At 43.2% G+C, this 26,918-nt stretch overlaps 1 protein-coding gene across 1 annotated transcript in view; it reads right to left on the reverse strand.

Annotated features, from left to right (window-relative positions):
* The window catches only part of LOC147728081 (alcohol dehydrogenase 1-like), a 166,187-nt gene that overhangs the window by 106,479 nt on the left and 32,790 nt on the right, over positions 1 to 26,918 (reverse strand). Inside the window, exon 2 of the mRNA XM_086963728.1 lies at positions 1,029 to 1,130. Within this exon, the coding sequence (XP_086819854.1) occupies positions 1,029 to 1,130 (102 nt within the window). The remainder of the gene's footprint in view (positions 1 to 1,028; positions 1,131 to 26,918) is intronic.

Consider the following 26,918-nt stretch of genomic DNA (forward strand, 5'->3'; position numbering starts at 1 on the left):
ACACATTTCACAAGTCACGAGCTGGCAGCACATCTTAGTTGTTCTGGTTGCAGCCAATCAGATCTCATCTTGGGATGAGTCAGCTCTGGGAATCCTTCCTGGCGTGAAATATCTATATTTTTTATTGTTTAGATCTTTTTATTAGGTTTCATAGTGCAGCGGTTAACAATAGCCACCACTACATCCATTGGCCAGTAGGGAACAATAAATATCTATATTTTTTAAATCATAATTTCTGTCACTACACCAAATCACAAAAAGCACCCTTTCTGGGCAAAGATCTTACTTTCTGCCAAAGTTGGCATAATTCCATTCAGCCGTTTTGTCTGTAGCGATGTCTAATATTGTAATGAAAAATGAATGGGGAAAACACATTTTGCGATCCCCTCATTTTCTCGTGCTCCACCTGATGGATCACCCCAAAACTTTCCTGGAAGGAGCAGAGCTGGAAGAACATTTATTTTGGGAAAGTTTTGTGAGGATTTGCCTAACGGCGCCAAAGTTACTATCAAACCAAAAGATCCTTTTCCTATGAAAATGTGGTCCTAACTATACCAACCCAGTGGCACCCTGCATGAAATAGAGTATATTTTTATGACATTTTAGAGTTCTATTTTTTTTCTAAAATCTGTATCTGGTTGATTTGGTGATCAAGGACTCTAAAAATTAATTCATAAAAATATGCTCTCTATTTAAATTGTTGTTGTGTCTCTTTCTTGTTGTGTGACTTTTTTATTCTGTTTGTTGCTGTTAAATGCTTCACACTAAGTTCCTTTATCAAGCATTTTTGCTCAAAGCCACAGCTACGCAGGATTGACCTTAAGGTTTACAAACGAGCTTGACTGGACCAAGACAGTTTTTGAGAGTGTATTACTTGATAAGGCCCCACAGCCATATCATATAATACACCTGAATCCTCACAATGTGCAACTGAGTGCATGGGTGATGGGTATATGAGTGCATAGACATAATTATACTCCAAGCCAAACCTATTAGCTCTGCTAATGCTTGTTTAACAACATATTTACCTTGATTCGGACTTCATGTGCCTTTGGTGGGGCAACTTCAATCACTTCAATGACAAGAGGTTTCCTAGGCTCCCATGCAACTGCTGCCTTACATTTAATGACCTGTAAAACATCAATGAATACAGATGTGATTTCACTTGTGATTCCGTCAGTATATACATAACAAGAGAGTGTGTGAATGTGTTTATATCCAAGTGACACTATTAGGTTTATATCGAAAATTGACATGATTAAAACATAATTTTCTTCCAAAGTTTTAGGCAAGTGCGCCCCAGAACAAACTACCCATTCAAACAGGAGGTTATCTATTTGCATGTTAACCTCTGGGGAAGTAAGGGCCATATGCATGAACACATTTCCCATAGACACAGAATGGGTAAAACTCTTTGATACATCTGGCCCTAAATCGTTTTAGAAGTGCAAAATCATTTTGGGGAACAGCATACGTCTCTTGGCACTCGCTAGAGAAACCAGCTTTGTGAATAGGACCAGTGTGTTCTACTGTTTTATGCATCCAGAACAAAATACATTTGATAAACAGAATGTTTTTGCTTTTTTCAATTTAAATGCAATTGTTATATTTGTATTTTTGAAACACATTAGAATAAAGTCAACAAACAAAGCTCTGGTCTCCGCAATTCCATCAATCACTTTGTTGTCTCAGTTCACAGACTCTCAAACATTCAGTATTTGTAAAGTGTGTTATTCAGCTATCCTCCACAGATTCTATATATAACATTTCTCTCTTGCAAATCTGGATAGTTTTTTAAAAAGCTATAATAGTATTAATACAACAATGAATAGCATGTATGTGAAGTTGATTGCATTTATTTTAACATTGGCTAATGTAAGCCTGGATTTCAAAATGGTTGGGGCTGTCTGCAACCAGTTTTTCAGTATGTAATTCTTTTAACCCTGCACACAGACTGTTCATGCACAAACAACTTTGTAATTTCTGCTTTCAGATGTAATGTCAATTTCACAATAACAAAATGATGTCTCTTTTCTTTAGAATTCAGTAGCACGCGGTTTCTTTGAGAGTTAAATGTTTCTCACCTATTGGGACCACACTGGTTTCTCATGAGAACCTTTCCTTGTATAACAAGTAGTAACATTTGTATTTAACAAGTTAGGTGTCTGAAGGGCACCAGCTATGGGAACTTCAATATGTGAATCTATGAGACAGTGCTGAATAATGCGATTTCATAAACTATGGACTATGGATGGATTCCAAAAGCCGTTTCATTTTGGGCAAACCGAATCAGAGCGGCTGTCTGAATCTGTCATCGTAATCGCTCGCTCGAAAACCATGTCCATAGATCTGTACAAATCGGCTCCGAAAGGCTCAACCTGTCCCAATGCTTTTCAGAACAGATTCTGATGGCACTAATGGTTTCCGGGCATCGTAATCAGTCGTTCGGAACTGTGTACGATTAGGCGGGAAACAAGGGTTCCAAATCAGATTCGGGAAACCCAAATCAGATTCGGAGCCCTTCCGAACTGGATCGTAATCGACCCTCATGTCCTTCTGACCTTTGATTTATGACTTATTTTATTGGAGCTGAACTATACTTTTTTCTGCTATTTTATTCTTTTCACTTTATTTTAGCTACATGCTATCTCTTGATTTAAAATTAATAATTAACAGATTGACCATTTTATATTTCATTCTGTTATGGATTTAAAATCTTTAATGAACTCAATGGTTTTATTTTATTACTTGTCTAGGTTTTATTATAAACCCTAAAGTGATTTACTATGCACATTGAAATTTGCACTTTAAACAGGCACATAGAAATAGGACCATAAAACCTATCCTGACCCTTATCATCCCTGTTCCTCATCCTGTGAGACAAGAGGTCTGCGTGATTCCCAGATTAGTCCCTCCCCCTCCCAATTCACTGACCAACCCATTCCACTAACCAGTTCCATCACTTCCTGACATTATAGCAATCCCGGAAAGAGGCCTGCCACACTCAGCTGATCTATTCTCCTATTGTAACTCTGTTCCTTCATCTCCATGTTGCATGGTGGACAACATTTTCTGACTACACTTGATTTCAGTCAGCCGACATGTCAAACTAGCTTCATGCATTCTTGTGGGCCGAATCAACAAAAAAGTTGGGTAAGTAGTCTGCCCTGAAAAGTTACACCTTTGAGCGCAACTTTATAACATTTCTGTATTCACAAAGCTTTCTTGGAGTACTTCTGAAAGTTGTGCCACTGGCATACTTTCAGTTGTACATAGGAAAGGTTATGTGAAATTAGTCCGCTCATGCATTGGCATGAACACCTGCGTCATTGGAAATAGTGCACAATTATTCCTGTCAATGGCTAATTTTTTTTCCCTGCAGAAAATTGTACCCCTTGCGTAGTTCCTCAGTACACTTGTGACAATTTTGGCGATGTACCCTTATCACTTATCCTCTGGAAAGTAAATACCTCATAGGCTCATCAGGAATAAATCTCCAAACATTGAAATGCAGTGAAGGAGTCAAAAAGGAGTTAGTGAATTGCCACCAACTAAATCTTTTGGAAAGTAACAGTCAGAGGCAGGCGGAAGCCACATTTCTTTTCCATTTGTAAAGCAATAGCTTTCCATTTAACTAATGTAAGACCTAATGCATTGCAAATGCTTGTTTTTATGTTTTGCCGGTGTGTGGATATGCTATGATTTTCGGTGATAATGTTTTTAAAACATGCAGGGTGGCATGGGGGTGCTGAGGGGTTTGGAGGTGAGGTCACTGCCGGAGCCCCGGAGTGGATACAAGGATGCGGTTGCTTCTCTAGGACCACAAGTTGTGGAGTGTGAACCTGATGGAAAGGATTACAGAAGAGAGCAGTGTGTGTCTGCATGGACATGAGAGCCTGGCTCTTTGCTTCTTCGAAGTGTCCCAGTAAGTGTTGCATGTGGTAGTTGAGTGTGAGCCTTAATCTCTCTGAATGCTTGAGATCAGTAGAGCAAAGTCTGCAGCTCGAGGGCTCCTTGGCTTGCACTGGAGTTGTCGGACCGGTTCGTGTTTCTGCCCCTCCACCTTTGTGTGAAGGTGGGGCAGGAACCAGACAGCAGCATGGTATAACAAGCATTTGCAATGCAATAGGACTCGCATTTACGCAAGACCTATTGCATTGCAAATGGGAGTGCGGGCGGGCGGAGGGGCAGGAGGGCGAAAAGGCATGAACAACGGGAGTGCGGGCAGGTGGGGGGCAGGAAGGCATTGGAAGAAAATAGTCTTCACAATGTAAATAACACATACCATGCAACATTCGAAGTAAAGGGGCCAGTAGCTATAAAAGGATACAAATGACGACATGGCTGTCATAAGGAGGGATTAACGGCCTATGAACGAATCAGAAGGCGGCATTTAGAAAGGACAAAGACAAGCCAATGAAAAATATGGGCGGGGGAGTGGGCGGAGCTTCCACTCCATACTCAATTACTGCATGCCTCGCAGAGCGAGTAGCGCATGTGCGCTGAAGCTATAGGCTCTATATAAAAAGTAATTTCTTGCATTACTGAGTATTATTACTGAAAATGGGCCAGCCGAAAAAAAGCTTTCTTATGACTGCTGTGCTTCTCCTGTTATCACACTTCTCAAGCAGCAGTTTATGAACAGCCTATATTTCGATAGAAAACAGCCGTACAAAACTTACGTTTGTGTAGTACAGTGACTCCAAGCCAGGCTGACTTCTATTTGTGCCACTAATAAGCAGGATGCAGGGTCGGACTGGTCTACTGGGCAATCTGATAGTGCCCGCAGGGCTGGTCTGACAGATCAGTGTATGGGCTGTTTGTGGGCCGGTTTCATGATCTGTTTATTTCTCCGATAATGCCACAAACATTGTTGTAGCAAGCACAAATGCATATAGTCTCCCATACCTTGCAAAGCACTTATACATCTCATGTTTAGAAATTTAAAACTGCCCTGATTTGCAAAAGTGGGCGACTGTTTTAGCTAGCTGATTCACTAATTGGGTCCACTAGAGCTCATAGGTGTGGGGGCTCCATGCACCCAGATTGTGGTTCCATTTTGCTACATAACTGTTTGCATGGGGTCCATTTTCCTTGCACCAGGATCCATGGCACCCGTGCTATACCCATGGTAGCTGGCCCTGGATTAGTCCTGCCAAACATCAGATATTTTCTCAGGAAGCTGGAAAGCTTGGGGCAAGTTTTGATGTTAGTGCTAGGGTGGCCCCTGCCATGACAACCAGCAGGCCTCCACTCTCTTTCCAGTGTGTGTGTCTTTCACTGGTTCTACAGGGAGCTATTCTGGCTTACTTGAGCTCCTGGATGGGGCGAGGGGTTATTGAAGCCCCTATATTCAGCCTATCCCTGAGGAGGAGCTGAAAGCAGCCAACACCCATCTCTCCCCCTGCTGGCTGGGCTGCCGCATGCTGTGGCAGGGTCTTGAGGTACGACCCAAGCAGGTCCTTGGCACCAGGCAGACACATATCTCAGAAGCAAATGCAGTGCACACCCTCGCTTCCTGGCTCAGGAGAAGATAGGATTTACCAGAGGCTGAAGCAGAGGGGTCTGCTCCAGGCAGCGACTCATGCCTGCTGTTCTTGACAATGCTTGCTGCCAACCCTATGCAAATATTTTTCTTGTGGGCAGTGTGTGGCATTAGTGGACTGCATTGGGCCACAATATACAAGGCAATGGGTGAATTATAATAAATTGGGTGCAACAGCAGGCAATTGCCAGGTGGCTTTTGGGGACATGGAGAACCATGGCACGTCTATTCCCAATCTTAGAATGGATTGAAGATCTCAGTGGAACATGGTTCGGGTGAATGGTACTATACGCCTGGACTGGAATATGTGTGTATTGCCAGCAGTAAGGAGACTCTCTTGTTGGGGTGTCCGCTTAATATGAAAGAAGCTTGCTTGTCTGCTTCCGGCCTCAGTCTCGTTTGAGTAGCCAAAAGGCTAAAGGAGGCAATAGAACAGTAAAAATCCATGGCTGGCGGAAATGGCTTTATGCTGTAAAATCCAGGATTTGGTCTTATTTTTCAAAATGTTCTTAGGTGGAAGAACCCTCTCCTCCCCCTTTTTCCTGTGGACTCGCTTCCACATTATACTCGGGTCTAAAATTCCCCACTAGTGGTAGTTGACCACTAGAATGATCTTACAGGGTGAGCCTGTCTTGCATTTTGCATTTTTCAATTTTCATTAGTCTTAGTGTCTGAACATATTTGTACTGGTTCTAAAGTCATGAGGAAGAAATAGCATCGAGCCCTGTCCCTTAGTTCATTATTCACATTTTTTATAAACATATTTTATTGAGTTTTTAAAGAGCACACCAGATCTGTATACATTTTATAAACTGACATGTACTTGAATCACTGCTTAAGTCCAACACACTGATTGGTGAGTTGGAAAATCACATGCGTTACAGGCATTGGTTCTACAGATCAGGTGGCATGGTTACTTCAGTACAGTTGTTAGCAGCAAGAAATTCATTGTCATTATGCCCCTCTATGTGGGTTTTTAATCTATATACCCAGCGTTGCTCTTGTTCTAGAAGTTGTGTCATGGATACACTAGAGCCTATTATTTGGTCCATGACAGTCCACCACAATTCGTTTTACTGTGTCTGTTTTACAAATAGTATGTGGTAAGTTGAGTTGTTACTTTCCTGCATCTGCTATTATTTCTGTGCTAATTAATCCTCATGCGGACTTTAGGTCATGCCCACATATCTAAACCGCCGCCGCCCGTGCAGAAGAGTGGTGAGGCCTGGCGATTTCGACAGACGAGGAGGGAAAATTAATTATCTAATTTTCCCTCGTGGTCTTCTGTCCAATCCACCCCTAACCCGGCCCCACTGCCCCACCACACTTACCTGCACGGGCCGCGGCTGTATCCAAGACTATAGGGTCTGGTGTTCAGATAGATTACGTTGGTGGAGTTACGATTGATATGTTGTTGTAATTTCCACAGTGTATGTAAGCGCAGTTCTAACCCTTCGTGGCTTTGTAAATTGGCAGACACCACAGTTCCCACGTGGCTAATGTCCTATGACAGCCAGCAGTGCCCTCAGGGTTGCTCGTTTTATGTTTTATTGTGTTGGACATATGTGAACCAATAAGTCACATGGGCCAGCACTCCTCTTGAATGAGAACATGAGTTTCTTGAATTACAGTTTGTTGGACCACATGATCTGGCAGTGCATACTGACTATTTTTTGGAGCCTCTTTATAGTGGTTTGTAGCTCATTTATTGACTCTTCCCAATAATCATGTGGGATGTTTGTGATCTGTAGGTTTTGCAGTTAGGGCCCCTGCTTGGCTTTTACAGTCAGTTTGGAAGAGCTTTGCCAACATAATCGTAGGAACTGGCCAAATGACAAGTTATCTTTTAGAGGGCGAGGGTGAAACCTCTCAACTCGTTGTTCCTATCAGTTGGTTTCTTGAAAATACTGATAACCAATTATCCATCCATATCTAATATAAGTAAGGATGAGAAGAGCAGTTTTTCTTTAGATATTTTAATTTTTTCCAGAAACTGATTTTGGGCATTTACCACACAATTCAGTTTCTGCTGACCTCAAGTCACCCTTCCATATGACAAAAACATTGTCAATGAAACAGCGCCTTATTCTTATGTTGTCTTTGAAGGGGTTGTTTTTAGACTGCATGTGTTTCATCTCGAAACTGCGAACATACAACAAAGCCAGAATTGGGTGTTACCCATTGATGTTCCAGGGGTCTGTAAATGAAGCATTCCTTCAAAGTCAAAATAAGCTGATTTTCAAGGTTAAGCCCATCAATTCTACTACAAACTGTCTAGGGGAGATGTAGTCACAATTTAGACTGATATACGAGTTCCTCAGTCACGCTTAGGGTCTCCTTCCTGGGTATGTTGGTGTAAAGGGGCTCAATATGAATATCTGTTAAAAGTTTGTTGTCTGCAGTGGCAAAGCACGGGGCGGTCTACCGTGGGTGGCACGGGATTTGGGGTGGTGCCTCCCCCGGCTCTTACCTGTGGCCATCAAGGGTTGGCAAAGCAGGGATTGCGCCAGCATGCCCCCCTCTTACCTGCGGCCGCCGTGGGCAGCAAATGAACGGACTGCCACGGGCAGGCAAAGGTTTAGCTACACCACTGGTGGTCTGAATCAAAAGTCAGGTTGTTGGGAAGGTTCAGCATATCCTTAGTTATCCTGGATGTAGGTAGTCATCTTTATTACTAGGAGTCTGAGATAGCAGTCACAGAACTTAGAAAGCAGTCCTAAGACTGATCCAATACCCCATATAATCAGGACTCCGGTTGGGGATCTGGTGGGTTTGTGTCTCTTCAGTAGGGTGTAAAAGCAGTGTGTTAAAGGGTTCTTAATTGCCAGAAACTGTGCTTCATTACATGTAATCCCGATTATCGAGGGCCTTACTGACAGACATGAAGCAGGCCCTCAGTGAACAAGTGTGTCATTTGCCGAACCTGCTCAGTTTTCTTTAGTGTCAGATGACGATATATGGAAGTAAACGTCCTGTAGGCAAGAGCTGCAGCCTTTAAGCTGTTCTGCAAGGAGTCTTGTTACCTGAAACATATATACACATAAGCATAAATTGTGACCAAAGCAGTGATTTCAACTCCGAGGCAGTCTAGTTTATATAAAAGCTGTCTCTCAAAGTATTCAAACAAAGCCATTCACTCGCTCCTACATCCAAAACAGAATCAACTACTACCCATCCTGTAGTCACAATGAACACAGGATGGGAAAAGACATTCTATCAGCAAGCACACCATGGAGGGAAAAGAAGAATGATGTGTAAAGTTCTGCACCAATGGGGCCGGTTCACAAACAAATCATAAATCTCCTCATACTCAGAGATTTATAGATAAATCATCTCTCAGGGTGGCACTTGAGTGACACTCCTGCTAGGAGAAGTAGAGACTTATAAACATGTTCATCAGCACATTTTGCCTATGCAATAATTGGAGAGATTTAGATCGCATTCAAGAATCAGCTTTTTCCCAGGCCATGCACTTTTTTTTTTATTACAGCAGTGCATTTTACAACCGTGACATTTGGCACAATTTTCTTTCACGTGAGACAGATTCTTGCAGAAACATTTTCTCCTCAAACCAGTTCTCTTGCTGGTGTAATGTGTGACTATTAAACGTAAAGAATGCCTTGCATTCAGTTTTCACATAAGATAGCAGGAAGTGAATGTTTCAAAATTTCACAGTTTGTGTGAAATTTTAGCAAAACAAAAGTTAGCAATTTTGCGCACACCCCTATTTTTTTTCTAGCTTTGTCTTTGATTGCACACGTATGCTAAAGAGATATTCACCCTTTTCTAGAATAGGATCACTCCAAGGCCACCACAGATATGTCTCTTATGGCGGAGAAGAAAAAATACCCCAAGAAGGTATTTCTGTAGATCTCGCCTGCTTGCTGTACAATTCCAGCAAATGTTTACTTATACAACTTGAAGAACAATTTAATATGTGCTAATACTATATTAGGCTGAGACACGTTTAACACAGCTTTTGAGGGGTCTTTATGTGCTTAAGGAGGGGCAGAAAAATTAGAATAAGACAGGCATTGGCAAAGTCAAAAGGTCTTGCCTTTGAAAGCCATTGATTGAACATCTAGCTTCGACAATGCTTGTTTGCACTACCAAGCAGTACTGGCACAAAATGCATGTTGCTTAACAGCATTAACAAAAACAAGCAAGAAATAGGTAAAATGGCTAGCCCCATCACACTTATTTAGTACACACATGCATCACAATGCATGCGCCTATAGGTGTCTTGACAATATCAGCCATTTTAAAAAACGTTTAATTTATCATTGCAATTGGGTGAACGCCCATTTTCAAGAGTGCGACAAATTGGGTTGTTGGCTGGGGGAGGGGTGGGGGGGGTGAGCCCTTCTCAAGCAACAGCCACAATCCTTGTCAGGATGAGCCACAAATGTCACTAAATTGACCTCTACTTAACCCTCTGGTAGTCTGGCACAAAAGCAGTCAGGTTTATTTTAGAGGCAATGTGTAAACTATTTATCCTCAATAGTTATCTAGGTGAGAGTAGGTCCTCGTTGGCTAGTTGGTCGTAAAGGGTGGGACCATGTTGCTGTGACTGCTGACACAGGGAGACCAGAGTCTCAGATCTTGGTGACCTCACACACCTGTTAGGGTGTCATGCTTCATCATTGGACACTCCGAGTCTGGCTGGCACTGATATGCCTGAAGGCCCTGGGGGATCTTTGTTGGGGATCTTTTGATCTGGTAATGCCATTAAGGTGAATGCATGAGGGAGGGCTCTGTGATAAAGTGATAAGTGCAAGGTGAGAGGCGTCTAAAATAGTCTCAGTTATCCTTCAAACAATTTTATAATGAAAAGGGTAACAGGGCTAGGTAAAAACAATGGTGCTATCGTGAGGTCGCAATGTACCAAGATAGCGGTTAACTGGGGGGGAGGTCATCATGTTTCGTGGCAGAAGAGCCCAGAGTTCGGCGGCACTTCCTCAGGATCAAAAGACTATAGTGACTACACGCCCCCAAAGGGGTAATGAGGTTTTGTAAATTACAAATTTGTTCGTGCTCAGCCTCCATTTTGAGATCACCGCCATTTTGTGTTGCCCTCACTCAGGCAGCTCGGCGAACGCAATGTTTTTTTTTCATTTCTGCTTTCCGTGTCAGGTGGCTTCCTCGCCTACGTTTACTAACGAGTGTCAGGGTCTGGCCGACTACACTAATTCCTGTCTGAGCTGATTAATCCCCGTCCGGACTTCATGTCATTTCACACCATTGTTTCCTTTAAGTTATCTTATCTGCTGTCCTTCGCTACACATCTCATGCATTCTCCTGTTTCTCGACTGTCCTTCTACGACACACAGCTGTGGTTTCTCTGCCAGTAATTCGAATTGTGTGGATTCACTTGTGGTTTACTTAAAGGGTCGAGTGACAAACATACTCGGGAACTTGAGTTGTTTTGGACTTAAAGTATTGTCTATAACATTTGCCTATAGCTCATGCTCATGTGTGATTGCATTTTTGCATTGTGCTGTATGATATATGAACCTGTGCGCCCCGGAGTTAAGTGCCAGTCTCTTTTGAACGTCGTTGTACTGACGACTTCTAAGACCACTGTACTAGCCGCAGGTAATAAATATCATCTTCTACGCCAGACGAAGAGTCTGTGTCTCTGTTTTGACAAGGCAGGTGAATCCCGGGGATTTAGGCGTACCCTGCGCCACCGGGCCTTAAGGCTACGGTTCTCCAACTGGCGCCCTTCGTGGGGCAACTTCAGCGGTAGCGGTTGAGCCCGAGGATCATGAGGAGCCCCGCAGGAAAACTCCGGAGGAAGCGCACCACGTAATCGACCCCTGCATGTCGGAAGTGGACCGAAGGTCTTTGACAGCGCGGCTACTCCTCTCCGACGGCTGCTGACGACTGCTGCCCTGACTGTCGCCCTGCCTTGGACCCTTCTGAAGTTTTGGTAGAGCGAGACGATAGACGGACCTTCGCTGGCGCAGAACGATTTTTAGTTAAGTATTTGGTGGGTCGCTCCCACAGACCTTTGTTTTGTTTTTATTCTTAGTCTTTGTTCAGTCATTGCAATAACTGAAGCCAAGGGGTAAGTACGATTGTACTGTTTCACTGATTTATACCCTTTGTTGTTTGTGATCAGTCTAGAGAAGTGATGATGCCTGGGCTGAGTAAGTTCAAAAGATTTTGTTGTTTGGGTTGTACAAGGGATTCCCAGTTGGAGGAGTCATGTCCGATTCCTCCGGTTGGAACTCCGACTTATGAGCTCTATTCGAAACATGGTATTGGTCCCATTACCTTTAACGAGACATGGGTCCGATATACGAAAAATAGTGGAGTTTTGAGTTGGCCACAGAATGGTAGCTTCGATCCCGCTATATTGGATAATTTGGAAACAATTCTGTTCAGAAGAAAAACCTGGCCGGCTATGTTTGACTCCTTTCGCCTCTGGTGTAAAGAAGCCAAACAGAAAGAAATTAAACAAGCGAAAAAGGATAAAAAGCACAAGACATGTCAGTCCTTCAGTCTGCCCAGCAGTTTAAAGATAACAAAGTAGATGATGGGAAGGAGATATCAGAGAGACAACATGGTATGGCGATAGATAGATGCTATCCGATGTTGCCTACTTCCTCTTCAGCTAAGAGTAAGGAATTAGAAGAAGATCCCCTAATGACTTGCTTATTGAATTCACCTCCGTCCTATGTTCAGAAAGCGACTGCACCTCCGTTACCCCCTCCTGTTGCTCAACAAGTGGTTGCTCAGTTACCAATTGTCCAGCGACCAGCTCAGCCCCTTAATGCTTCCTTGTCTACTTCTGCCTTGCCTTCACATCTTGTACTTCAGACCCCGCCTTCTCCCGCTCCTATTCTTGGACATGCTACGTCTCAGTCTCCGTTGCCTTCTACATCTATGATACCCCCTATTCTTTTGAGGGATTCCCCTGTTTCACAGAGGAGGATAGCAGATGCAGTTACAAATTTCTTCTCTCCTTTTGTTAGGTCCCTGAAAATGTCTCCAGCTTTTTCTAGACAACAATCTCGTTGTCAGCTTCCTTTTGCGGACGAGAAAGCAGCTCTGGGTTCTCTCGCTCGCAAATGGATTGAGCATGGGCCAGAATATAGTACAGATGATATTATGAGTTGTTTTCATCAATGGGGGGAGCCCACACAGAGATATGTTTTCAACATCATGTGTCAAACTCTTATCAGAGGTTGGGAAGATATGGAATTAGATACAGTCCCTTCGGACCTTCTGAAATTACAAGGTGATTTTGATAAAGGTTTTATTGTAGGACACCGAGTTGAGGAGGCGGTAACTAGACTCATTGCGTTTCGAACAATGTTTCTATCTCTGTCCTTTTCCGAGGTTGATTCCGTCGATAAAAAGGGTACCATGCGTGAAGTCCCTCCTGTATGGAGAGACGCAGTGGTTGGTCCACCTGCTGTCCCTGCTCATTTCCAGCGTATATGGGTTCACGAACCCTGGAAGAGGTCTGAAGTATTGGCGCTTAAGCAAACTCTTCCCGATCCCCGTAAAAATCCTGCAGGATATTACAAAGAATTTGCCCAAACAGTTGATGCCTGTATTATGAATTTAGCCGACATTGATATGTTATATGGGAATGTTGTTCCGCAAGGTATATGGACAAGGATTCGTAGGGAAGATCATTTGGCCGAATTAGGTGGGGATTGGGCTGCTATTAGAGTTGCGGATGCTAATCAGGTGGGTGGTGCAAAACCCGAGGATTTGATTACGGCTCTTCCAGGTAGAATAATTGAATTAATGAAGACAATGATGCCGGCGGTACGAGTAAATTGGGATAAGTTGGCCGCGTGTAAGCAAAAGAAAGATGAAAGTGTCTCGGATTTTTTCACTCGTTTCGAAGAAACGTTTATAGACCATAGCGGTCAGGATTTGAGTGTAGAGGGTGGCCAGCGATTGTCTGTGGACAAGTTTGTATATAATTTACTCCCTGAATTATCGAATAGACTGAAGAGTCCTGGAAGTGCATGGGCTGTCTCTTCTCCTGCCAAAATATTGGCTACTGCACAGTATTATGAGAATAGGGATAAGAAGGAGAAGGAGAAGCAAGAGAAGAAAAATAAGGATTTGAAAACTAAAGTTCTTTTACAGCAGGCGTATCTGCCTCTTTCGAATCAGCATCAGCAAAACACTCAGTTTCAGCAGCCTCCACAGTTTCAGAGACTGTTGCAAAAACCTGAGTATTTTACGCCGAGACCTTCATTAGGTCCTAATCAATGTGCATATTGTAGGGAGGAAGGACATTTTAAAAGTAGTTGTCCAGTTTTATTACAGCGTAATAATGGGACGTCTGCTTCTCGAGGTCGTGGTAACTTTCAGACGGGATCTAGGGGAAGAGGACGAGGTACGCCCTCTCAGAAGCAGCGTTCTCGTGTCCCATCTACATCGAATTACTTTGACCAGCAGGCAGGTCCGTCTACGCAGTATTACAACGATGATTATTACGTTGAAGAAATGGCTGACAATTTTCAGACTGAATAGGACAGCCAAGGACGAAGTGAGGGAGTTGTGTCGATTCCAGTAGATCAAGATGGACCATATGTCACTGTTAATACAATGGGTGTCTCAGAACCGTTTCTTTTGGATACTGGTGCGATGAGAAGTTTGATTATTCATTCTAAACTCCCTGGGGCCCCTTTGTCTGGCTTAATAAATACTTCTGTGGGATTTTCTGGTGCTCCAGTTTGTAATCCGGTTTCTTGCCACCTGCCTTTTTTGATTGGTCCTCATGATTTGGAAGCTCCACTGATATTGACAACTGGTTGTAATGAGAATTTATTGGGTTTAGATTTGCTAAAAAGGTTACATGCGACATTGTATTGTTCCCCCTCTGGTGTGCATCTCACGTTGGGAAAAAGATTAATGTCCCCTATGTATTTATCTCGGGACAAATTTCCACCTGAGCTATGTTCTCTCCCAGAAAGTCTTTGGGCCACGGGTCCGAATGACGTGGGTCATCTTGCAATCCCACCGTATGTCGTCACAGTTAAGGATAATGTTCGAATGCCACGCATTCCTCAATATCGTATCTCTAGTGATAGAGAGTGAGCATTATTAGCCATTGTTGATGACTTCATTCAGAAAGGTGTGGTTGAAGAGAATAGAGGCAATGTCTGTAATAGCCCTGTTCTCCCGATCCTTAAAAGGACGGATCCTTCACAGTCTCCTGTCTATAGATTTGTTATTGATTTAAGGGAAGTCAACAAAATAGTGGTACCACAGTTTCCTGTTGTTCCGGACATTACAGCCTTATTGACGATGATTCCTGCTTCGGCAGCTTGGTTTTCAGTGATAGACCTTAAGAATGCTTTCTTTAGCATTCCCATTGCTGAGGAGAGTAGGGATATTTTTGTTTTTTCCTTAGGTGGCCGAAGTTTTCGCTTTAAGAGAGCTCCTTAAGGCTATTGTGAAAGTCTCTCTATTTACAGTAAAGCTCTTAAATGTCAACTTGATACCTTTCCTTTGCCTCTAGGTGCTACGCTTGTTCAGTATGTGGATGATTTGCTGGTGGCTGCTGATACGGAAGATGTGTGCAGGAGTGTGACTATGGCGTTGTTGCATCATTTTGCTGTATTGAATTATAAAGTATCGCCCTCCAAGTTACAGTATGTCCGACAAGAAGTGACCTATTTAGGTCATCTCTTGTCGAAGGAGGGAAGGCGATTGACCCCAGAACGTATTCATGCTATTTCACAGATGTCTTTACCCACCACACAGAGAGAAGTGCGTGCCTTTTTGGGTATCACTTCCTACTGTAGACAATGGATTCCCAATTTTTCTCTCTTGGCGAAACCATTGGTGGCATTAACGCTGAAAGATACGCCCCATCCGCTCCCTTGGACGGATGAATGTCAGAAAAGTTTTGCTGATTTACGCACTGCCCTGTGTTCCGCTCCAGTGTTGGGTACCCCAGATTATAGTAAGACCTTTACATTGTACGTGCATGAGAGAGAAGGTTGCACGTTGTCAGTCTTGACACAGCAATTCGGAGAGAAGCAAAGGCCATGTGCCTATTTCTCCGCTACACTAGATCCAGTAGCTAAAGCCTTGCCCAGTTGTCTTAGAGCTACAGCAGCTGCCGCAATTTCTATTAGACAGTCTGCCGGATTAGTATTAGATAACACACTCATTGTGATGGTTCCACATGCAGTGGATACTTTGTTAAATAGAACCAAGACGCAGCATCTCACGAGCGCTCGTTTGTCTGGTTACGAGCTGACACTTCTAGCGAGCCATGTACATATCAAAAGATGTGTAGGTACAACAAGAGAGGAAGGGAATAATTGGCTACTCTCCTACCCCTAGATTAGCAATTATTAACAACAAAAGAGAGCCTACAATTGTGAATTGTTAAACGACAGTATGTCTCAAGTGAGGAACAACAACACAGTGAATAAATCAAATTAAGTGGTCAAAAAACAAGAAACAAGGTGAAGAAGAAAAGATTATTCTCTAAAAGAACCCTCACTCACCCTAGTGGTGACATGCTTCATCATGGGGTTAAGTCACAGGTGGGGCCGACTATCCCCACCTGTGTGCTTCGACGCCTGCGAATGCAGCGGAGCAGGTATGTGTGAGAAGAAGTGGTGTGTGTGATCAGTGACAGGAAATAAGTGTAATAAAAGATCACAGCTGTGCCTCAACAAACTTTCTTAAGGGCCAGTTGTTCACAATAAAAACAGTGAAGTTACTGGGATTTATATTAGAATTCCAGTGACTTAGTGTGGGTGGTCAAAAGATGTAACACGTTAAATCCAGCTACATTGTTGCCACTCCCAGATGAGAAAGATGATCAGGAAAAGCATGATTGTTTTCTTCGAACAGAAGAAGAAACGAAGGGGAGAATTGATTTAAAGGACACTCCGCTCAAGGACCCGGACGGGATCCTATGGGTGGACGGTTCTTGTTTTAAACTTCCAAATGGAGAAACCACTTCTGCCTATGCTGTTACTACCTTATGCACTATTGTTGAGACTGCACGTATTGGACATAATTCAGCCCAAGCAGCTGAATTGATAGCTTTGACTAGAGCTTGTATACTGTCAAAGGGAAAGAGAGTGAATGTGTATACAGATAGTCAGTATGCGTTCGGTGTTGCGCATAGTTTTGGAAAGTTATGGAGGGAGAGAGGATTTTTCACCTCTCATGGGACAAAGATTCAGCATGGTCAGTTGGTAACTGATCTTCTTGAGTCACTTACTTTTCCAGCACAGATAGCGATCATAAAGTGCAGTGCACATAAGAAAATCACAGATGATGTGGGTCGTGGAAATGCTTTTGCAGACGAGATAGCGAAAACTACAGCTAGAAACACCACTAGTCGAATGTATGTGGCAGGCCCTGCAAATTGGGTAAGGGAAATTGGAATGTGTGAAGATACGATTGAGTGTGAAAACGATACAGGAAGAGGCTACTGAGAAAGAATTGAGCATGTGGAAAGAAAGGACAGGAATGTTAGATCCAACGGGTTGTTGGACAGAGTTGTCAGAACATCAGCGAGGGTTGTTACCGGACGCTTATGTGTTGCCGGTCGTGACTATGGCTCATGGCCCAGCTCACATTAGTGCAAAAGGCATATGTAAGCTTTTGGCTCCGGTATGGCAGAATGAAGGAATTCCGAAATGTGCAGAAAATGTGGTTAAACATTGCATTGTTTGCTTAATGCATAACCCAGGAAAAGGAACCCCAACTCCAGCAGGCCATTTTGCTCCCCCGTCATATCCCTTTGAGGTGTTGCAGATCGATTACATTCATATGGATCGCTGTAACAACCTCAAGTATGTTCTGGTGGTGGTATGTGCCTTTTCCCACTGAATAGAGGCCTACCCCTTGAAAGATAACACTGCTTTGTCAACTGCTAAAGTATTAATTAAGGAATTTTTCCCTAGGTTTGGTTTGCCGCGCATTGTCTGGAGTGACAATGGAAGTGAATTCGTAGGCCAGATAATGCAGAAAGTATGTTCTGGTCTTGGTATTAGACAAAAATTCAATGCGGCAAACCATCCACAGTCAGCGGGTTTGGTTGAGTGTTACAATGGTACGCTCAAGCTTAAGCTGGTGAAGATTCAAGCCAGTACAGGTCTTGCTTGGCCTGATGCTCTGCCCCTAGCTCTTTTGTCAACCAGAACTACTGTGCACTCTCGTATGGGACTTAGCCCATATGAGGTGGTATTTGGACGCCCAGCTAATGTTTGGGGTTTCCCTCGTCCCAAAAGATACTCATACATACCATATCCTCTGTTAATTGACTATCTGCACGATTTGACTACTAAATTGAGTGTTATTCGTCAACAGGTACAAAGTGTTCTGCCGGAGGCCTCCACAGACCCAGGTCACACCATAGTGCCCGGCGACTGGGTCTGTGTGAAGAACTTTCAACGGACCAAGAATTTGGAGCCTCGTTGGTCCCCACCTACGCAGGTGTTGCTCGCTACTCGCACGGCTGTCAAGGTGGTGGCAAAGTGCAATTGGGTGCATGGAGTGCACTGCAAAAAGGTGCCACTTCCATTACCCTTTGATCAGTGGGCTCGTAGTGGTGTAAGAGAATCGGACACTGCAGCTGTTCCTTGTTTTGTCCCGTTCAGTGATGCTCAGATTTATGGGACTCTGTCTGAAAAAGCGGATGACGATATTCTTCAAGCTGCTGTGCCTGTGCATCGTCGAATAGACACCACCAACCCAGAAATACTTTTTAAAGATCAGACCGTGCCGAGCAAAACACACTACAATTTAAGGCCAAGACCCAACGAACTGAACTCTTGAACACTTTTTATTAATTAAAGACATTCTTTTTGTTCCTTTCGCTTTTTTTGTGTAATATTAGTATTAGATGTGCCATCTGTCTCCATCGCAGGGTCACAGTAGGAGACTCAGACTGGCACCTGATTCTGTTCTTTAGTAAGCGGCTAGTGCCTCAGGTATACAGAAGTGATTAGCTGAGTGATTGGAGAAGAGTGCCGTGAGCGACATTTTTTTTAGATAAAGATGAATGGTACAATAATTGTAGGTAGGGAAAGTAGGAAGCAAGAAATGAGAGTAAAATATTGTAAACTATTACGTAGTAGATTTGGTGTAGCTTTGTGTGTTCTTATGTTTTTGTGTATTTTATTAGCCTGCACAGGATGGATTGTTCATATCTTACAATCAAGAAATGTTGCTAATACTACGACTTCTTTGCCTTCTCGACTTTCTGTCTTTTCACACAAAATGCATACTTTACCCCCACATGAACAGATAAGGAGAGCCGAGTATATGAATAATATGTTTATTCAGTTGTTGCACCAACATCAGTTGGCCATTAATATGACTGACTGTTGGGTGTGCGGACTCATGCCACATAATACATAAAAGGGAATGCCATATCTGGTTCTTCCTTTTTCATATGAAGGTTCAGCTTGGGCCTATTTGACAATGTTTTCGGCCGCATACCACAACAGACTTGGAAGCCCTGTGAGAACTCCTGGGAATGGATTAGATTTTAGTCATAGTTCCTTGATAAAAAGCATAGTGGTAATGGCCAAGATTGTAGAGAAGAGTAAGATTCCATTGGATGAAAAGAAAGCTTATGATGGATGGAATGTTACCCACTATGTCTCCATTCTCAGCGATAAAACTAGAAAAGGCGAGTCTTCTCCAGTGTGGACTGTGCCCCATAAAGGAAATCTTTGTCTCCAGATTAACAGCAAGAAAATTGATGATATCCAAAAATGTACATATACATATGCTCTTTCATCTCTTGATTTCCCTCCGCTGGTTCCATCTCAAGGAACATACTTTGTTTGTAACGATCGAGCCTACACTTGGTTACCTTCTAACTTTTCTGGAACTTGCTACATAGCTTTACTTCTGCCCCCTACATATACGGCTTCGTCAGACCATCACAGAGTTAGACATAGCAGAGGCGTATTCGATGCCAAAGACACGGCAGAGCAAGAGGGAGGAGATTTCCTTAAGGGATTCCTTCCCTTTTGGGGTCCAATGGTGAACAGCAGACACATTAGGCAATTGGTGCGAGTGGTTGAGACCACTATTAATGTTACCGCAGGTGCAATAGGTAACATTACAGCAGAGCTTCAAGCGGACCGTCTTATGACACTTCAGAATCGAATTGCGCTAGACGTGATTCTAGCAGATCAAGGAGGTGTCTGTAGATTGATCGGATCTAGTTGCTGCATTTATATTCCAGATGACGCTCCAGCAGTATACCAGGCCATTTCCAAATTGCACACAGTCTCCGAGTCGATACATCAGGATGAAGGAGATTGGTCTTTTATGTGATGGTTTTGGGGAATACTGTCAACTTGGGGATGGAAAATCTTAACGTTCCTTGGAGCAATTCTAGCTGTCATATTCTCTTGTTGTTTGTGCCTTCAGTGTGGTCCTGCAGTGTGTGGCCTGTTGGCTACCTTGTGCGTTCCACAACCTGCTGCTCAGAAGACAGAGAATATTAGAATGATGGTGCAGCAACAACTTGAAGATTTCATGAATATCAGTATTGACTCTGACTCAGATTAGCGTGAGTTGGTTTGTTTTTGCCTGAGTAATGGCAAAAGGAGGGGCTGAGGTTTTGTAAATTACGAATTCGTTCGTGCTCAGCCTCCATTTTGAGATCGTCGCCATTTTGTGTTGCCCTCACTCAGGCAGCTCGGCGAACACAATGTTTTTTTTTCATTTCTGCTTTGCGTGTCAGGTGGCTTCCTCACCTATGTTTACTAACGAGTGTCAGGGTCTGGCCGAGTACACTAATTCCTGTCTGAGCTGATTAATCCCCGTCCGGACTACATGTCATTTCACACCATTGTTTCCTTTAAGTTATCTTATCTGCTGTCCTTCGCTACACATCTCATGCATTCTCCTGTTTCTCGACTGTCCTTCTACGACACACAGCTGTGTTTTCTCTGCCAGTAAATCGAATTGTGTGGATTCACTTGTGGTTTACTTAAAGGGTCGAGTAACAAACATACTCGGGAACTTGAGTTGTTTTGGACTTAAAGTATTGTCTATAACGTTTGCCTATAGCTCATGCTTGTGTGTGATTGCATTTTTGCATTGTGCTGTATGATATATAAACCTGTGCGCCACGGAGTTAAGTGCCAGTCTCTTTTGAACCTCGTTGTACTGACGACTTCTAAGACCACTGTACTAGCTGCAGCTAATAAATATCATCTTCTACGCCAGACGAAGAGTCCGTGTCTCTGTTTTGACAAGGCAGGTGAATCCCGTGGATTTAGGCATACCCTGGCCACCGGGCCTTAAGGCTGCGGTTCTCCAGTAAGGGACCTCCTTTCTAATAAAGGATAGTCACAATGTAAGTGAGGCTGCACCAGACTGGTTGCAGCACAGTAAGTCCACCCTGAGGTGAGGGAAACAGTGCTCCTTAGGCACAATGGAGGGTCCTGAACAGATTAAGGGACACTTGGACGGTGTACAGAGTGCTGCCAACAACCTAATTGCCTTCAAAGTCCTGGAACTATTTGTGCAACACACAAATAGTAATAAGGTGAAAATAACACAAGAGAAATCCCACATCAAATTTGAAATAGAATAAAATCTAAAAAATTATTGGACACAATAGCAACAAAAATCCAATCAGTAGAACAGGAGATATGCACTTTCAAAGATTTAAGTAGGTATAGCGTATAAAAGCAAAAAGCAAAAAGCACCACTCGTGGTCATCTGGTCATGCTAGACCAGCGGAAAGTCACAAGTTCAGGCCAACCACGATGGAGGAAAGGCCATATACAGGGACGAACGTAGTTCTGCTGTAAAAGTTACCTTCTCAAAGCCCGGCGTAGAGTCAAGTTAGCAGTGGAGAAGACAGTGAGGAGCAGGGATAGCATTGCAGATGGTCCTCGCTGTAACACAAAGAGCAGGCCGGGCATCACAGATGGTCATCACTGTAGCGCAAAGATCCGGTCAGGCGTGGCGGACGGTCGTTGCTGGAGTTTCGCTTTGGCGGTCACTGCGAGCTGCTGATGCTATAGGAGTGCAGCTCTCATGTTGGAGCTTGTTGCTGGTGGTCGCTGTAGCATTGTGTCAGTTTCACCAGAGCTGCAGCTTTGTAGTCATCGTGGGTGGCAAGAACCTGGCATGATACCCGTTGTGGTGTGAAGAGCCCAAAATGTCCGGCTTTCTCCTATCATCCAGGGAGAGCTCCGCTGATGCCAAACCAAGGGTACAAGATCTGGGAGCACCTTTTGGGGATCAAGAAATCACTGCAGCAGAGTCCAGCAGGGGTCTAGCAGGTCCAGTTGCAGATCAAGGTAGGTCCAATGCAGCAGGTCAGCTGGACAGTTGCACAGAGGCATCTAGAGCTTGTTATGTCCCTGTAGCTCTGAACAGAGGCCAGTCAGCTGACCCTTGGAATCACTCTACCTGGGATGATGGGCGCTGATCCCATCTTCCTTCTCAGAGACCAGGGTAGGCATCAAGCAGTAGGATAGGCCACTGGCAGCAGGGAAGTCCTCATTCTGTAGTATTCACAGGCCCAGTACTGCACTGAAGAGTTGGTCTGAGGGTCTAATATGTATGCCTGGTAGCAGTTCTGAAGTGGGACACACCTCCAGACTCCCCCCCACATCTGGTTCTGGAATTTCCTTTCTTCCCCTGCGCTGATCCCAGAATATCTTCAGTCAAAGGCTAGTGTGAAGTTTTTGTGTGTGTGCTGACGCAGCTTCTTTGAATTGCAAGTGTGGTAGGTGACTGCACTTCAGCTCCCATCACCTCAGGATGGCCCATCCTGCCAACTCCCAGTCCCCCTTTGTGACACTGCCTGGGAGGAATTTTCAAAGGCCAACTGTCAACTACACCTAGTCATGTGACCCAGGACACAGGCTGCAGGTACAAATTGTTTAGGACAAAAAATGGCAACTTTATAAAAGTGTAATTACTAAGGGATTGGGCCTATTTTTCGTCAGTAAGGTTACGCCACTATATATTCTTAAAAAAGATGTACCTATACTGACATTAATTAACAACACATTAGATTCAGTGTAGTGGGCATGAAGCTCAATTAGCATGGCCACATTTTTATTCTCTTACATGTTTATCAAATAACATTAACATTCAAATTCAACATGCTATAGACTTTGGAACCCAAAACCACTTGTGAAACTCGGGTAGCTTCTTCGTAAGGCCATCACAAGAATGAACACGCCTGTATAAACAATAACTAGCAATCAAATCATACATTCAAATCGTAACAATATATATATATGAATGATTCTTTTTGGATTAAAACATCACATGGGTAATGGCTATTTTTAGGTTTTCCCTGTTCTTAATTCTATTATTCAAGGAGTAAACTTTAATTACTTTTCTCTATACTCCTACACTAAAAACTAGAGTTTGGAGAAAATGCCTTTGTATGGGCTAAAAAGCGGGAATCCGGGCTTTCATTCTATTTTCATCAGGTTCCCTTTATCAAATAGTTTTTTTTACCAACTCCCTAATATTAAAGGTTTCGGGGTGTTTAAACCTGACCGTTATGGGTTCTCCTCAAGACCATGAATTGGGTGACATTACTTTTGTATGTTTTAGGGCGCACTTGTGTCTTCAGTTGCCTTTTGGTAGTGAATTTGGCTGAGATTTAAGCTTGTCAGAGCAGAGCTCCTGTCTTTTTCTATTCGTGTGATAAAGTCGTATTTAATGTAATGGGATAGAAACGTAGTCGACACACAGTACCGTTACTATTGCATATATTACCGATTTATAAAGTACAATAGCAGTGAACCCAAAAATTGCGATGTCATCTTTCTAGCATTGCTATTTGTCACTTCTTTTTAAATGTCTGAGTGGTATAGTTTCCCCTTCTCGCTTTCTTTTGCACATTGTCTCAGGTTGCCGCATTTACATTAAGTTCCTTTTTATTATGTGATTGAATAAATATTTAGAATTTCTTCCTTCCAAGCTTGTGGTATAGAACGTATTCAATGTCTATGTTTATTGTTTGATGTATTTCTACACCAAGGGGCCGCCTGTTCCTCGATAAACTAGGCATAAAAATTGAAAACTATACTGGAAGGGTATTCTTCCAGTACAAATCCTATGCTAGGCAGCACACACTGCACTCTAATACCATTGTGCAAGGCTATGGGCCTGATTACGACTCGAGTCAGGCACTCCAAGGATAACATGTGTCCCCCTTTTTGCATGCACAACAGTTCCTGTACAGTTTGGACCTTTCAGTCCTTGCCGTGCAGGAACCCTATGAGGTGTTCCCATAGTGGTGCCTTTTTCAAAGGCACAGTGGCCTTTGAAAGAGACACCTCCCTGGGCCCACCAGACTACAAATAACTTGTAATCTGACTGGTGGATGGCGGCGAGTCTCAGCGGTGTGGGGGTGCGACGGTAGAGTACCGCCCACCCTCACATCACCTAAACTCGTAATCGGGCCCTGGGTGTTGCGCAAGGCTGGCTAATTTGGAGCGCTAGCACAGATTACAGTAACAGCAAGCCAATCTCAGTAGATATGGCTCTGCGCAGTGTTTTCCCTCTTGCACCTCATAATTTAGCACATTTACTTGCTGCACTGTGTGAAAAAATTATCAGTCCCTAAGTTTTCGTTCAGAATACAACATGCTTTTCATTCACCGGGTTATCAAATGTTAATTCTCTTCCTCACTCCCAGGGCTTCATGTGGGCTGGGTCTCACTGGTGCTGAGCACCAGCAGTTTTTTAAAGGAGGCCTGGAAACGGGTCTTATTGGGCTCTGTTTTGTGCCCTGGCACAGGCGGTCCATTTTTTCCGGACTGCAGTGACAGCAGGTACATCATTTGCGCATGCTCACTCTACTCACTTCTCACTAGTGGAGAAGTTACGGCATGACGTCATGCCAGGTGAGAGTTGAAGGGGAAGGGTAACTTTTAAAGAGAATAATTTTCTCTCTGGATTTCCCTATTCTTTTTTAAACTCAGGAGACACAACATTCAGGGCTTCAAGTGGAAGCTTTTTCAATAATATACAAGCCATAGTTGCTGCTTATTTATCTTATCCAACTAACAACAATTGACAAAGCCAGTAGTCCTGACTTGTTATGTAATGATGTTACTGGTATCATATATCTGGATGCAATGACAGAAACAGCAAAATACAAGTCGGGACGGCACACTATGCTAAATGCAGATTTTTAGTTTACGTGTTTTTAAGCCACGCCCTTAATTACATCGGTCATGCCCCTTTGAGAGACCCCTCCAGTTTTTTCATCCCACTTAAAAGCCCTGCTCACTCCACACACTGAAATACAATTTTTTTCAAAAATGAGGTACTCAAGTTACACAACCACCAAAGAAAAGCCAAATCATGGCTAAGGAAAAAAAACAGAACTGTTAGCGACCATACCAGGTTAAAAGAAGCATTCTCCAATCCTATGCTGTGTGTGGCAGTAAGGGTTTTGCAGCTCATCTTCTAAAGACAGGCGTTGTTGGATATTGACGTGTCATGTGTGGCAGGAGCCTGATTTGTGCTCACGTTCGTAGTCATCTCTTTGCCACTAGCATCTTTCAGAGGGTTCTATGGCCATTACTAGCACTAATTATTTGTAAATATTAATCTCACATCTGCTTGCATCTCTAGGATTCTTCTGGTAGCTTGCCTAAAATCTGAGGTAAAACCCCAGGAATGTTATCTTTGTGATACTTACACGCATGAACATACCAAGAATTTGTTCCAACAAGGGCGGATCCACACTTCAACATGCACTTTGTAGCAAGGTCTGGTGGCAAAGTGTGCCCACCGTAGGGGCCTATGTTTGACCCCATGTTCACAGGTTCAATGCCCAGCTGGTCCACTCAAACTTTCATCAATTTGGGATCGATAAAATGAGTATCGTTGGGTAACAGACATCTGTTATTCAGTGCCAAGATGCCTACAGGTGAATGTGTGCTTTACAAATACACATCTTATGTATATCATGCAATCCACAGTGTTTCTCTCCTAACAGAAAGCCAACCGGATAAAAAGATTTATGTGTTGTGTCAGTGACAACTGAAATTAAATTTCACCTTAGGGTGCTCTTGATGAGCTAATGAAAATACAGTTTTTTGGGGAATATTGTTGTAATTTGGTGCCACATAGTGGCGGTACCCTGAGGCTGCTGCTTTGCCTTAAGCGTCTCTCCTGATTCCACTCACCACCAAAACGTCTACTCATGTGAATGGCAGCTATTTTCAGAACATGGATTTCATTTCACCCAGCCAAGAAACATTGACGCCCTAAATCTGGAATAGCTTGTATTATGAAAATAAGTTTGCTTTCATAGACATGAATGCTGAATTTGTTGTCTTGCCAAATCAGTTTCTGTATATCAGAGTTAAATGGGTATTTTGTTATTTACTCTGCTTTTCGAGCAGTGCTCAAAAGCAAAGAAAAAAAAGGGCGGGCCGAAGTTTTGACACTGTTGCCCAATACCAAGGCTGCCTAGACCACATCTCATGCTCTTTCCTGTCCCACCCTACACTCCTTGTCTCATTATCTCACTCTTGCTAGATCTTTTCATCCCTGCTTTCTCCCTTTGTCACAGCTTTCTCTTGCTCCCTCTTTCTCCATGTTATGCCTCGCACTCTCTTGTGCTGGGTCAAAATACAATGATGAAAAATAAGACCTGGTGTCGAAAAATGAGCGATCCATTGAATGCTGTAGGAAATGGGGTACCTGGCTGAGAGGGGTGGAACCCTACTCAAGCATCAACCACAAATCTTGTCAGTGTGAAACACGAACAGACCCCAAATTAACCTGAGCTAACCTTTGATATCTGGGCATAAAAGCAGTCAGGCTAGAGGCAGTCTGTAAATTATTATGCTGCACTTCCAAACAGTAATAAAGTTAAAACACAACACACGAAAAATCCAACACCAATTTAGTACAACAGAGAAAAATGTAATACATTATTTGACACCAAAATGACAAAAATCTAACAAGTAGAACCAGAGATATGCAGCTAGATTCATGAAGCATTTTTGCGGGCGCAATCGGTGCGAATCGCAGAATACGGCCGTTTGCGCCCGCAAAAATGGCATTTGGAATTCATCAATGGGTCATGAACTCGCAATTAAAACAAGCATTAGAAATGCAATCGGGCTCGGATTTATTTGAGTTCGAGCTAATGGCATTTTAAATGGTAATGTATTTTTGCTAAGTGTTATGTAGTGTGTTGATGTGGTGTGTAGTGGATTTATGTGTGTTAGATTGGAATTGTAGCAATGGTGGCATGCTGTGCTTTTACATGAATATGTTTAAAACTAAAGTGTACCATACTGAAATTACTACAATACTTAATTGTGGATGCGTTAACAATTGATGCATGTACTGATGGCCGTGACTGCCTGTAGAAATTGTGCACTGATGGCTGGTG

This window comes from Lissotriton vulgaris, chromosome 3_1 (assembly GCF_964263255.1).
Source record: "Lissotriton vulgaris chromosome 3_1, aLisVul1.2, whole genome shotgun sequence".
NCBI lineage: Eukaryota > Metazoa > Chordata > Amphibia > Caudata > Salamandridae > Lissotriton > Lissotriton vulgaris.